Source organism: Peromyscus californicus, unplaced genomic scaffold (assembly GCF_007827085.1).
Source record: "Peromyscus californicus insignis strain IS unplaced genomic scaffold, ASM782708v3 Scaffold_8__1_contigs__length_139910024, whole genome shotgun sequence".
In the NCBI taxonomy this organism is placed as follows: domain Eukaryota; kingdom Metazoa; phylum Chordata; class Mammalia; order Rodentia; family Cricetidae; genus Peromyscus; species Peromyscus californicus.
In genome coordinates, this window is record NW_026294606.1 from 66991320 (window position 1) to 67003396 (window position 12077).

The 12077-nt window shown below is 38.6% G+C and overlaps 1 protein-coding gene across 1 annotated transcript in view; it reads right to left on the minus strand.

Moving 5' to 3' along the window:
* The window catches only part of Cubn (cubilin), a 225852-nt gene that overhangs the window by 37931 nt on the left and 175844 nt on the right, over positions 1 to 12077 (minus strand). The window contains 3 exon segments of the mRNA XM_052729218.1: positions 1072 to 1272; positions 4719 to 4868; positions 6802 to 6958. Coding sequence (XP_052585178.1) covers positions 1072 to 1272; positions 4719 to 4868; positions 6802 to 6958 — 508 coding nt within the window.

Genomic DNA, 12077 nt, shown 5'->3' on the forward strand with positions numbered 1-12077 from the left:
ATCTTCATACATTCAGACCTCTGGATATAGCAGTCATAAACTAAAGGTCATCTGGGTAGCAACTGCTTTATTTCACTCAATGCCAATTACACGATCTCTGAAAGCTTATCAGTGGCTGAACAACTTCTCCACACACTACCAAGATCTGAAGCCAGAAGCAACCACATTCTTTAAGTAACTGACACCGAAGGGGGCTTGAACCATGCTCACTATACTTTAGGAAAATAAGGGGCAATAAGTGGAAGAATCTACATCAGGGGCTTAATTCTCCAAAGTCGTGGTTAAGAATAAAACAAATCCTCTTCCTCTTCACCCAAGACCAGGAGAGAATATGTGCTCTAGTTTATTGATGCAATCAGACATAGAAAGCATCACAGAATCGTTCTTTCTAGTTGCCAAGGGTCAGGAGCCAGACGTCAGCTCCTGAGAACAAACCATGAGACTCTTTTCATGAGTAAATACATGTCTTGGTGTTCTCTGTAGATGCGCGGCAGATTTCTTTATTTGAAGAGAAACTACTTTATTTCCTACCATTAGCCATTCATGTGGCCGAGCAAAGACAAAACAAACCCAGGAACAGTTTTCTGGGCTTGTTTCACTGAAGTGGCTGTGCTGGATAACACACTGTTGCCAAGTAAATCTCAATTCTCTGTTTTATTTTCAGAGGGTAACTTTAGCTAAAGTTCAGGGGAAGTGTTTCTTTTTTAAAAATATTTATTTTTTAATTTATGCAAATATTTGTGTGCCTGCTTGTCTGTATGTGCATTACATGTAGATAGTGCCCACAGAGGTCAAAAGAGGGCATTGTGAGCTGTCATGTGAGCACTGGAAACCAAACATAGGTCTTGGAAAGAGCAGCAAGTGCTTTCAGCCACAGAGCCATCTCTACAGTCCCCAATGGTTTATTTCTAAAGAGAAATAACTACTTTTGATTCATGTATCTAATTGATCATTTTTTGACATAATGTCTCTGAATCTTTAAGTTGTTGACTTATGATGAATCATAACAAAATATCCTTATGTGAATTACAGAAGAAAAAAATTCCAAATAATAGCAGTATAGTTACTCACTAGTGACTCTGTAGGAAATCTTGAACCCAAAGTCTGTGGCGTATTCGTTAGAATAAAAGTTGAGCGACACTAGGCCATCCACGGTGAGGGGATACAAGGCCTCAGAACCACATATGGTCACAAGAGGAGTGGAAGAGAGGTTGTGACCTTTGATGATGTGCAAGCCATCGTGATCACAGTCTCCAGTGATGGCTGAGCGATCTACACAGAACACAGAATGACCAACATCAGAGCAGAAATGCTGCAGACAAGTGATGCTATAAACAGACAAAATACCACAATTCTGTGACTGATCCAGAAATCACAACCAAAATTAAGAGATGGTTCTCTATATCAATATGTAACTTCAGTTCCAGATGAAATAATATTTATCCAGGGGACAAAACATGGAAAGAAAAGAGAAAGTAGACAAAACTCCAGAACAAATAAACTCAGCTGTTACTCAGAATTTCCTTCTCTTCAGAGCCATTCTATTTACCCAGGGATTATAAACCAGAGGCAACTTGCCTCCAAAGGGAGATGTGATATCTGAAGACTTTTTTTTTTTTTTTTTGCTGCCATATTGGAGAATGAGATAGAGGCCAGAGAAGCTTTTAAACAGGCTTTAACACACATGGGACACTCTTAGCACTCTTGCCACAAAAACAGAACAGAAAATAAAAAAAGCAAAACCCCCAAAAACCAGGCAGCCCAGATGTCAGCAGTGCTGTCTTTGAGAGAAACTTAGCTAGGTAAAGATAAGAGGGACCATGAGCAGAACATGAGAAGCTCCTTGATGTTTCCTGACAGCCCTTTCCAATATTCATGCAAATGTCAGTTTCAGGGCTTTGGTGATTGTAAATTTGCATCAACATTTTCTTCTAATTTAAAGCAAAGATATGCTTGACCCCTTCCCTTCCTGCAAGACAACATACAGCAGTTTTCAAAGGCATTAAGGAGACTTTTGCTGCTGCCGTGTACTTGTGTTTATAGGTGAGTGTCTACAGCATCATATGTAAGTAGATAGTCCTCTAAAATATTTTACCAATGTATACACTAAGTTCTAATGTAAAAGTTACCATCCCATGCTCAATCAAACTTCTGTGATCAATAAATTCTCTCAACACTATTGTAAAAAAGTATATCCTTGTACACAAATATTTGAACAATTTCTTATTCATTAGAATAAAATTTTAGAGTTTGAGTTATTAGAACTAAGGCAGGAATGTTTTCCAGGTTTCTCCAAAGGCTCTTTGGCGAGGTGTTCCCAGTTGACACTCCCACAGCACTTTAGGATGTGATAGTCTTCCCAAGTCTACATTCTGACCACCCTACAGAGAGAACTGGCAACCAATCCCTATCTCTTCTGCTCTTTGTACTGCAGTCCTAGCCCCATGAGACCCTGTTCTCTGTGTGTGATTTCTTTATTCTGGACTTTTCACACAAATAGAATCATGGAATGCAATCTTTCGTGTTTGGTTTGTTTTACTTGGTCAACCACATGGACTATAGAAATATCTCTAGTTAGCAAAAATGTATAAAATTGTAAAGTCACACAATGCAGGGAAACATTACCAATGCTGGATTTGGTTCTTGGTCCCACATTAGCTCAACATGCCTGCTGGGCATGTATCCTTCCAGATTTGAAGAGGCAGAAGTATCTTGACAGAATTGCAAATTAATTGTAGTTTATAAATAGATGACTTGTGAAAAAAAGATAATTATGACCAAGAGTTGATGAAAACACTCATCCAGTTGAAGGGATTTCTTGTCATGTCTTCATTAAATATCTAGTGTGTTTTATCAGCCACAGCCTGGCTCAAACCAACAACCTTCCTGTTCGTCTACCAACAGCCCTCTCTGTAGAGGTGGGAAGTGAGTAGAGAAAAAGTGCATGTGCTTAGGAACCTCCCTACTGAGGAATCAGGGCTTGGGAGGTGAAGGTCACAGAACATAGATGAAAGCATATCCCATGGTGCTGTTTCATGGAAGCAGCAGAGCAGATCCTAATCTTACCCATCTAATCACTCATTCAATATTAATTGAGTGCCTATTCTGACTCACAGAATTGTTTCTCTCACTAGATAGTTTCCAGTGGATGTCTGATGGTAGGTGTGTATGCTTGCATGCATGTGTGTAGAGTATAAATGCAAATGATAGATTAAAAGCTATGAGCCTGGCCTAACGGCATAGACCTGTAATCCCAGCTACTTGGGAATCTGAGGCATATTGCAAGTCTATAGAGTAAGTTCACGGCCAACTTGAGTAGTTTAGCCAGTCCCTATCTCAAAACAAAAAGTAAAAGTAGGCCTGAAGACTTAGCTCAGTGGCAGATTAATTGCCAAACTTGGTGTATATCGCTCAGTTCAATACTCTGTGCTTGGGGGAAAAAAAGATGCTATGTTAAATATAACAGGTTTCAGATGCATTTTCTTTAACCAATTTTATGTGGTGCCTGTGTATTTAAAGTTATTGTTTTATTTTTTTCCATTCTGGATGCAATATATAAAATGGTACTTTTGTTCTTTAGAAACCAGAAGAAAGCCAGGCCTATGACCTCAGCTTCTCTGCAAACTGAGGCAGGAGTTATAGCCTTGCTTGGTCTACATAAGAGTTCAAGACCAGCTTGGCAGCTTAATGAGACCCTGTTTTACAATAAAGAGTAATGAGTGTGGTTATAGCTTAGCTGTAGGGTGCTTGCTGCACCTGCCCAAAGTTCAGTCCTCAGTACGGAGATAAAAGGGATTTTTTTTATTTGTAATTTTATTTGTATTTACACTATAGTTTAGAACATGTTTATGATTGTCATCAAGTGGTGGTTTTAGACCACTCTGCCTACATCTCTCTCTATAATAGCTTAATTATTTTTTGTTTGCTTGAAATAAATTGAATCTTTGGCTGTTATCAAAAAACAAGAGATGAGTAATGGTGAATATGTGGGTATTTAAGCTGGTGTAGCCATTATGAAAAAGAGGGCCCTCAAAAAGTTAAAAATAGACCTATACTTTTCAGCAACTCCACTCCTGGGCATACACCCAGAGGAAATGAAGTCAGTGTCATGAAGACCGATCTATTCTTCCATGTTTGTTGCAGAATTATTCATAGTAGCCAAGACATGAAATCAACTCAAGAGTTCTTTGCCTGATGAATAAAGAGAATGACACACAGAGACAGACAGATGAATAAGCACAATGGGATACTATTCTGTCTTTGTGAAGAAGGAAATACTGTAGTTTGTGGCAATATGAATAAATTTCAAGGCATTATGCTAAATGAAAAAAACAATATACAGCAAAAATGAATCACACACAATCTCATTTCTCTGTGAAATCTAAAACAGCTGAGCTTGGAGACTAGAACAGTGTGCAAGGATGGGGAGACGTCCATCAAAGATCACAATACTTAACCTTATTTTTGCAAAAGGAATAAATTCAGAAAATCTTCTGTACAACATGGGATTATAATTAATAATGATGCATTATCTACTTGAGCATTGCTAAAAGAATAGACTCTAGATGTTCTCACAATCAAAAATTTGTATGTTAGTAGATATTTTAACTCGCCTGACATAGCCATACTGCCAGCCATCCTTATATCAAAACCTTTATCAAAGCCCTTTATCATTTGTCAGTTAAAATTAATTAATTTTTGGGAAGGAACAAACATACCTTCTAAATGGAAGGACACAAAGGTCAGGATGACCAAAGACTGAGGTTCAACGTCTATGAAGTAGGTGCAGTTCATGTTGTTGTCGTATTGCTTTGGGAAGTTTGGAGAGATGATGTCACCTCTGGAGCCATTGAACCTACGTCCACATCCTACACAAGAATAAAAAACCAACATCAAGACATTTGTTATCATCTGTAGCAGCTATTTCATAAAGAGAAAGATGTAAGACCCCATTTCATGAAGTCTCTACAGAAAATATCTTGAGACACTCCAAATGAAAGGAGAGGACCAAGAGAATGACTCTTTGATTTATAAGTCAACATGCGTGCAAAATAAAAACTTATGAGAATATCATGAGGAATTTTAGATGCTACATAGTAGATACTTTGCCATACAATACACTTATTTTTAAGCCTTACAATATTTTTAAGAAGATTAACTATCAAAGATTAAATATCATTCATGTAAGAGACAAAACATCTGAAAGTGAATTGGAGGCCTGGGGAAATGACTCAGCCTGTACAGTGACTGCCTTGCAAGCATGAGGAGCTGAGCTCAGTATTAGAATCCAGGCGGAAACAGAGCCAGGCTTCATGGTGCACCCTGGGAATTCCAGCCTTGGGGAGAGAGAGTGAGGAAGACCCCTGGGGCTTGGCTGAACAGCCAGTCCAGCCTAGGTAGTGAGTTACAGGCCAATTCAAGATTCTCCTCAACAAAACAAAACAAAGAAGGTGGACAGCACCTGAGGAATACCCAAGGCTTCCATATGCACTCACTTATACACATACACACCTGCACACACATGCGCAAACACACACATACAGTGTGATTTATCTCTGAAAATTACTTTATATTTTATTTGAAAAGTATTATAGTAGTCACCTAAAGAGTTTATAAAGTGTTTTCTAAATGTCTTATTAGAAAACTGTTCCTTATTTTTAAATCTAATCACAATAACAATGATAGCTGCTTTTAAAAGCTAGTTTAGTCTACTAGTCATGAAATTTATCAGATTTTTGCATGAATCCTGGGTGCAGGAAATACAGATACAGAAGGTGGGTGCGGTAATACACACCAGTACTCCCATCTACTCTGGAAGCAGAGGAAGGAGTATAAGTCCAAGGCAAGCCTGGGCTGCACTGGAGCTTCAGGGCTAGCTTAGACAACTTAGCTAGACATGTGTCAAAACTTCAGAAGTGGAGAGGAAAGGGTTGGAAACATGGAAACTAAAGTGGTGCTTCCCTGGCATATGAAAAGCCCTAGGTTCAACCACATTATTGCAGAGACTAATACATTTGCATCACTAATGCAACATTTGTTTTCGTTTATCTCTAGCTAATGTATGTCACCCTCTGACTGGTAAATTATGACAACGTATACAGCCTTTTACACTGAATCTCTCTCTCTCTCTCTCTCTCTCTCTCTCTCTCTCTCTCTCTCTCTCTCTCACACACACACACACACACACACACACACACACACACACACACACACACACGTGCACAGGTCATCTGAACACCAAGGCTACTTCAGAAGTTGGCCATCATTACTCCCTTTCCATCACCCTTGTTCTTTTGCTCAAATCTGAAATATCTGTTTGCTGCATTATTCCCTCCGATTCTTTCCCCCAAGCTTTTCCTTAAACAACGCTTTGCAAATAGTGGCCACCTGATTTAATTCAGCCAAATGCACAGGCCACAGCATCTCAAGCTTCAAAACTGCTACAATTCCCACAAACCTAATTCGTGCTCAGCAGTCAGCGTAGTGGAACCTTTTGTGCATACCCAGTTGACTTGCTCTCAAATTCAGCTTCGATAGCACTGTATCTTTTTTTTCCCCTCCAAACTTGTTTCAAACTCCAGTTCTTCCTGGCTTTGCCTTCTTTGGAATACAGGCACGTACAGCCATGCCTGAGTCTCACTGACTTTCGAAGGAAGGGTGTTCCTACAGAATTAGGTGGCTCACTCATGTTCCTTCCCAGGATCCTTACAGGGCCACTCTTGATGGGCCTCTCCCACTGTTCCCCAAGCCTGTCTGAGGTACCTGCCTTTCCTCAAGGGTTTAGATTCCAGTACTACTTACGGCTTATGAAGGACGCAGAGAAGCCCTGGCCTGGCATCTCCTCGGACTGGAAGACAGCAGTGAATATGTTTCCTGATGTGACGATGGGACCGGGAGCCACATCCCCACAGCTTGTGGCTAACAGGGTATCATTGGTCTCCAAAGTTCCTTCCCAGACCTGTTGGGGGCAAAAACATGACTTAATGCTAACAGTTTTCACCTGCAATATCTTAACAGGTTTAGGTTTAAATATAATTGTATTCAATCTTATGGGGGAAAAAAAAACGTAAGACCAACTCAGTCACATGCAAATCTGAATATTTTCTTTTGAGAATTATTTTTAAAGCTGGTATTTAAGTGGTTTTTTTCATCCTGGTTGCTCTAATGAGGCTGAATTTGGTTTTTGTAGAGCTGAACAGTGAGGTTTTCCTCTGATTGGTCTACCTTAGGTAATCCTGCCTTCTACATGGGCATTTGGCCATGAAGGTAGTCCCATTTGGTCTGGAAGGAAGTGACTAGATAGAGTAAAAGAGCCAAGGATGCTGTGTACAGTCTAAAAGCCTTCTTAGTGGCTGCAGGAATATTCTGATCTCTCTTAATCCCACCCTAGCTGATACAGGTGATTTGTGTTGCCACTTTGGATTTTTGTCAGCTTTGCAATAAATTCATCAATTTTCTTGATTTTCCTATTGCATTCCTATTGTTGTTCATTAATTTCCATTTCCATCATTATTTTCTTGATTATTTGCTTTGACTTTATTAAAAATGTACATGAAAACTTCAGTGATATCAATTTACTTTTAAACAAAGTTTTTGCCATAATCTATATACTTGACTGGTCTTATTCTCTTTGATTACCTTCTGTGTGTTTTTAAAATTCCCTTGAGACTTCTTCTTTGACCCATGGGTTATTTTAAGGTGTTTAGTGCCAGTGTGTTTTATCACACAGTGTGTTTTGTCTTTGTCAAAATCCTCTCTGAATCTTCAGGCCTGGCCAATGACAGTTACAAAAGTTTCCCCTGCCGAGCCCAATGTCCACCTTCCTCATCCAACTTTTCCACAGCCAACATGTTCCAGTCTGTGAAGTGAGTTGCCGTAAGGGTTTCAGGCCCTGACGGCCAAGTACACTCTCATACATAGGTGCATTCGTAGCCCAGGCACCTTTGTGGGGGTGGGGGGTGGGGTAGGGGGGGTGTCTGTTTTTCAGCAGCCCCCAGATGGAGGCCTTCATGGCAACTTTGCCAAGACCTCTTGTGAGGGGAAGGAAGAAAGTTGAGGCGTTTTCCTCCACTAAGTCAGTACTCAGTGTTTTCCGTTTTTGTTTGGGACTCACACAGTTGTGAATCAGTCCTACCTCTGTGCTGACCACTTGACCCTTTCCATGTACTTATCAAAAAGTGAGATGGGAGGAGCCCACACTTTTGCCCTTTTCACCTCTTGATTATGCCATTTCAGGAAGTAATTAAAGACTTGATTTCTCCGTTCACTCTGGCTGTTTTTTTTTTTTTTAGCTGACTGCTTACTCTGATGTGCAGAAGGCCGGCTCTTTTTCTACTATTACTTTGTAGTTTGACTCTATACCATCAGAGAAAATATTCTCTACAGTTTAGTTATTTGATTTACTAAGGTTTCGTTATTTTTATCTCAGTATGTAGTCTACCCTGGCATGTTACAAAGATATTGGAAATGTGTATGCTATTGCTAATGTGTGGTTTCTTTTACATCTGTCAGTTTTATCCAAAGCTTCTCAGTTTCCGAGCTCCCTTGCATCCTGGTGCATTGTCTAACTGGTTGCCCTATGAGCTACTAAGAGCAGAGGGTTGAAATCTTAACCCAACTAAACGGCTATCTTTATAGTTCTACGAAGTTTTGCTTCTCATGTTTCTGGTTCCATTGTTTCAAGAAAGAACATTGAGTCTCATTTCATCTTCCTGGTAGACTGGTTGTTTATTCTCATGTAAGATGTCTCTTTTCTACAGCACTATTTTAAAGCTTTGAATTCCATTTTAGAAGATGTTAATATGGTCATTACTGCTTTTCTTAAAATTAATGTTTCCATGATTTATCATTTTATATCCTTTTCTTTCAACCTACCTATATAGTTGGACTTGAAGTGAGTTTGTTTCCACTTGCATCATGCTTTATCTCTAATAATCTGTCTATTCTAATTGTTGTAACTAGGTTATTTAACACACACACACACACACACACACACACACACACACACACACATACACACACTGTGCCTCCATTTTTCTATTTGCATTTCTTTTTCTTCTTCTACTCCTTGATCCACTGTGTATTTTTTCTCGACTTCCTAGATATCCCATTTTTCATAGGCCTTCATATCCTTTCTTATAATTTTTATCGTTCTAGGTGTTAAAATGTACATAAGTGATTACTGAAGTTTACTCCAACATTCACACTGGGCCATTTTGAGGGGAGTGTGGAAATACAACCTCCACTTAGGTTCCTTTACAACTTTCCATTGTCAGATACCATTATAAACCTTTGTTTAAATTACTAAACATAATTCATAAACATATAGAAGAGTATATTCTAACTGGATGCACACATTTCTGCTCATTTCCTGATCCCTTCTTCTTCATGCTCAAGGTTCCTGTCATACCATTCTATGTAGTTAGTTTAAGTTCCCTTAAACAATCTTTTATGGCAAGTACCTTATGGATGTTTTCTTTTAGCTTCCATTTGTATGGGAATTTATAAATTATACCTTGTACATTATGAGTAGTTTCCAAGATGCCAAATTTATTGTTGACAATTCTTTTATGTCAGTACTTCATTATTTCTTTAACTACTGTCAGTTGAATTGTTGTCTTTCCTTGGTATGAGTGTTGGACATTTTGTTATTGTTCATGGGTCCCTAAGGCTCTGTTCATGGTTTTTTGTTTTTTGTTTTTAGGTCTGTTTTCTCTTTATTGTTTCAGGGGGTGACTTCTGTTGTTCTGTCCTCACATTTACTGATTCTGCTCTCTGTCATTTCCACTGAACTATTGAAATTAAACAGTACATTATTTCTCTTGTATTTTTTTAGTTCTATAATTCTCAGTTAGTTCCTCATTGTAACTGCTCTTTCTTTGTTGAGATTTTCCATAATTCATTTTGCCATGACAATGCTTTAAAGGGAACTTGTCAGTGGTTCCTGAGGAATTTTTATGACAGCAGCATTGACATCCTTGTCACATATGTCCATCATCTGTTTCATCCCAGGGTTGACATAACTTGATTATTTTTCCTCACTCAAGTTGTAATAGTCTTTGTTTCTCTTATGATGGGTTCTTTCTTGTTGTGACATAAACATTTTATCTAATTGTGTTAGTAGGCCCTGAGTCCTTATTTCAGTCTTTTATTTTAGAAGAGTATCACCATGTCTATGTTCAGTACATAGTCTTGCATATATTCTTGGGCTCTGTTTCTAATAGTGATTTGATTTTCTGAGTATCTGCAGCATAATTTTCTCCACCTTGGTTTTCATGGTACTTTTGAATGTTACTAGTATTGTCTTCCTTTTACTTCTTTGAGACAGGATCTCGTGTGGATCAGGCTGTCCTTAAACTCCCTATGTAGCCACGATAAGCTTGACACTCTGGTTGTCCTACCTCTACCTCTTGAATGCTAGGATTACAAGCGTGTAAAGCCACACCTACTCTAGCTTTAGTTAGTGCTTCCCAAGAGTACAGAGAGTCCTTCACCTGGTTTGGCTTCTGTGTATTTCTTCACCAATGGAAAGGGTGAAGTAGGATTTCCCTATTAGTACCTTAGGGTCTTGGGGAGGAGAAATGTCTCTAATTTTGAGAACAAAAGGAGATCTTTTGGATTTTTGACCATTCTGTCCACCTTCGTTATTGTCTCTATGGCAAAGAAAAGAGTCTTTGACTTAAAGACACCACAGACCTTCCCACTCCAGGTAGTTTGCTGTCACTGGGTCCCTTTGCTCATTATTTCCATCTATACAGCAGCATCCTTTGGCAGAAACAAGAGTTTCATAACACAGTTATTACAGTTTTGTCAATGGAAAGTCTCACACTCAGTGAAAGAGAGTGTTTCTTCCCTGACTTATTTTTGATATCATTGGTACCATTTCCTGGTGGCACTGGGCTTGTATGATACTTTCAGAGGGATTTCCATTCTGCCCAGAGGAAGAATGGTCCCACTCGGTTTCCCATTGGATAACTTATAGGACTTCATCCTATGAAAAGAAATCTCTCTTATTTCATAGGAAAAAGCAATTAAGAGAAGTACATATTACTTCCATTTTATTATGTACATATTTTGTAAGTATTAGATTTTCATTTAAATAAGACAAACAGATCGATGTGAAATAAAACATTTTGAGAGATGATATAAAATAATAGCACTGGTTTTTAAAAAGGCATTTCCTTTCATTGGGTGATTCTTATATCCCCACGTACTAGGTAGTTATTATGCTATTATGTCATATTCTAATGTTTAATACAACCCTACTGAACTGGGAATCATTCCCTTCATTTTATAATTAAGTAATTTGAAGCCCAAATATAAATTAAATCATAAAATACATGTGGGTGGTAAGTATGAAAGAAATGAATATATTTCTGGCTAATGGGACTTAGGTCAATGGGTCTTTCCACTAAAAGGCATAGTTTCACAGGGATACAATATGAAGATGCAATATAGCAGAACTAAAGTGAATTTATAATACAGTTGTGGTCATGTCAATGGAAAGTGAAAAGCAATGCCATGTGGGCAGCAAAGCTGCTTTAGAGGAAAGCTGCCTCTCTAACTTCCCGTTCACCATCTTTTTATTCAGGTCTCTCACGGTTGTTTCACCTTATGGACTCTTAATGTCTAGAACAAAGGTTGTCATTGGCTACTTCAGTCTCCTGTAATTTTTATAGCCGGGATTAAATTTTCTTTGTGATGAGGCCTTATGCTGTTTATACTGTCCTTTCTTTTAGGAAAGAAAGACAAAAACAGGAGGAGAGAGGGAGAGAAAAGACAAGGAAGGAGAGAAGAAAAGAGGGAAGGAATGAGGAAAAATGAAAGAGGAAAGGAAAAACCACCCATCAATGCTCATGACAATTTAAGATCAAAGAAAAATCCCCTTAATTTAGTCACTCTGCCCAAACCAGAAAATGGAAGGCTACAAGAGAGATGTACTTGGTGGTTCAAGTCTTATCTTTTAACAGTTGAGGTTTCTTGCTTTCACATCTAAACAATTCAAGCAATACAAATGCACTATTTTCACCTTGAGAAATGCTGAGTTTTCTGTAGCCAAAATGCTTATATTCACAAAC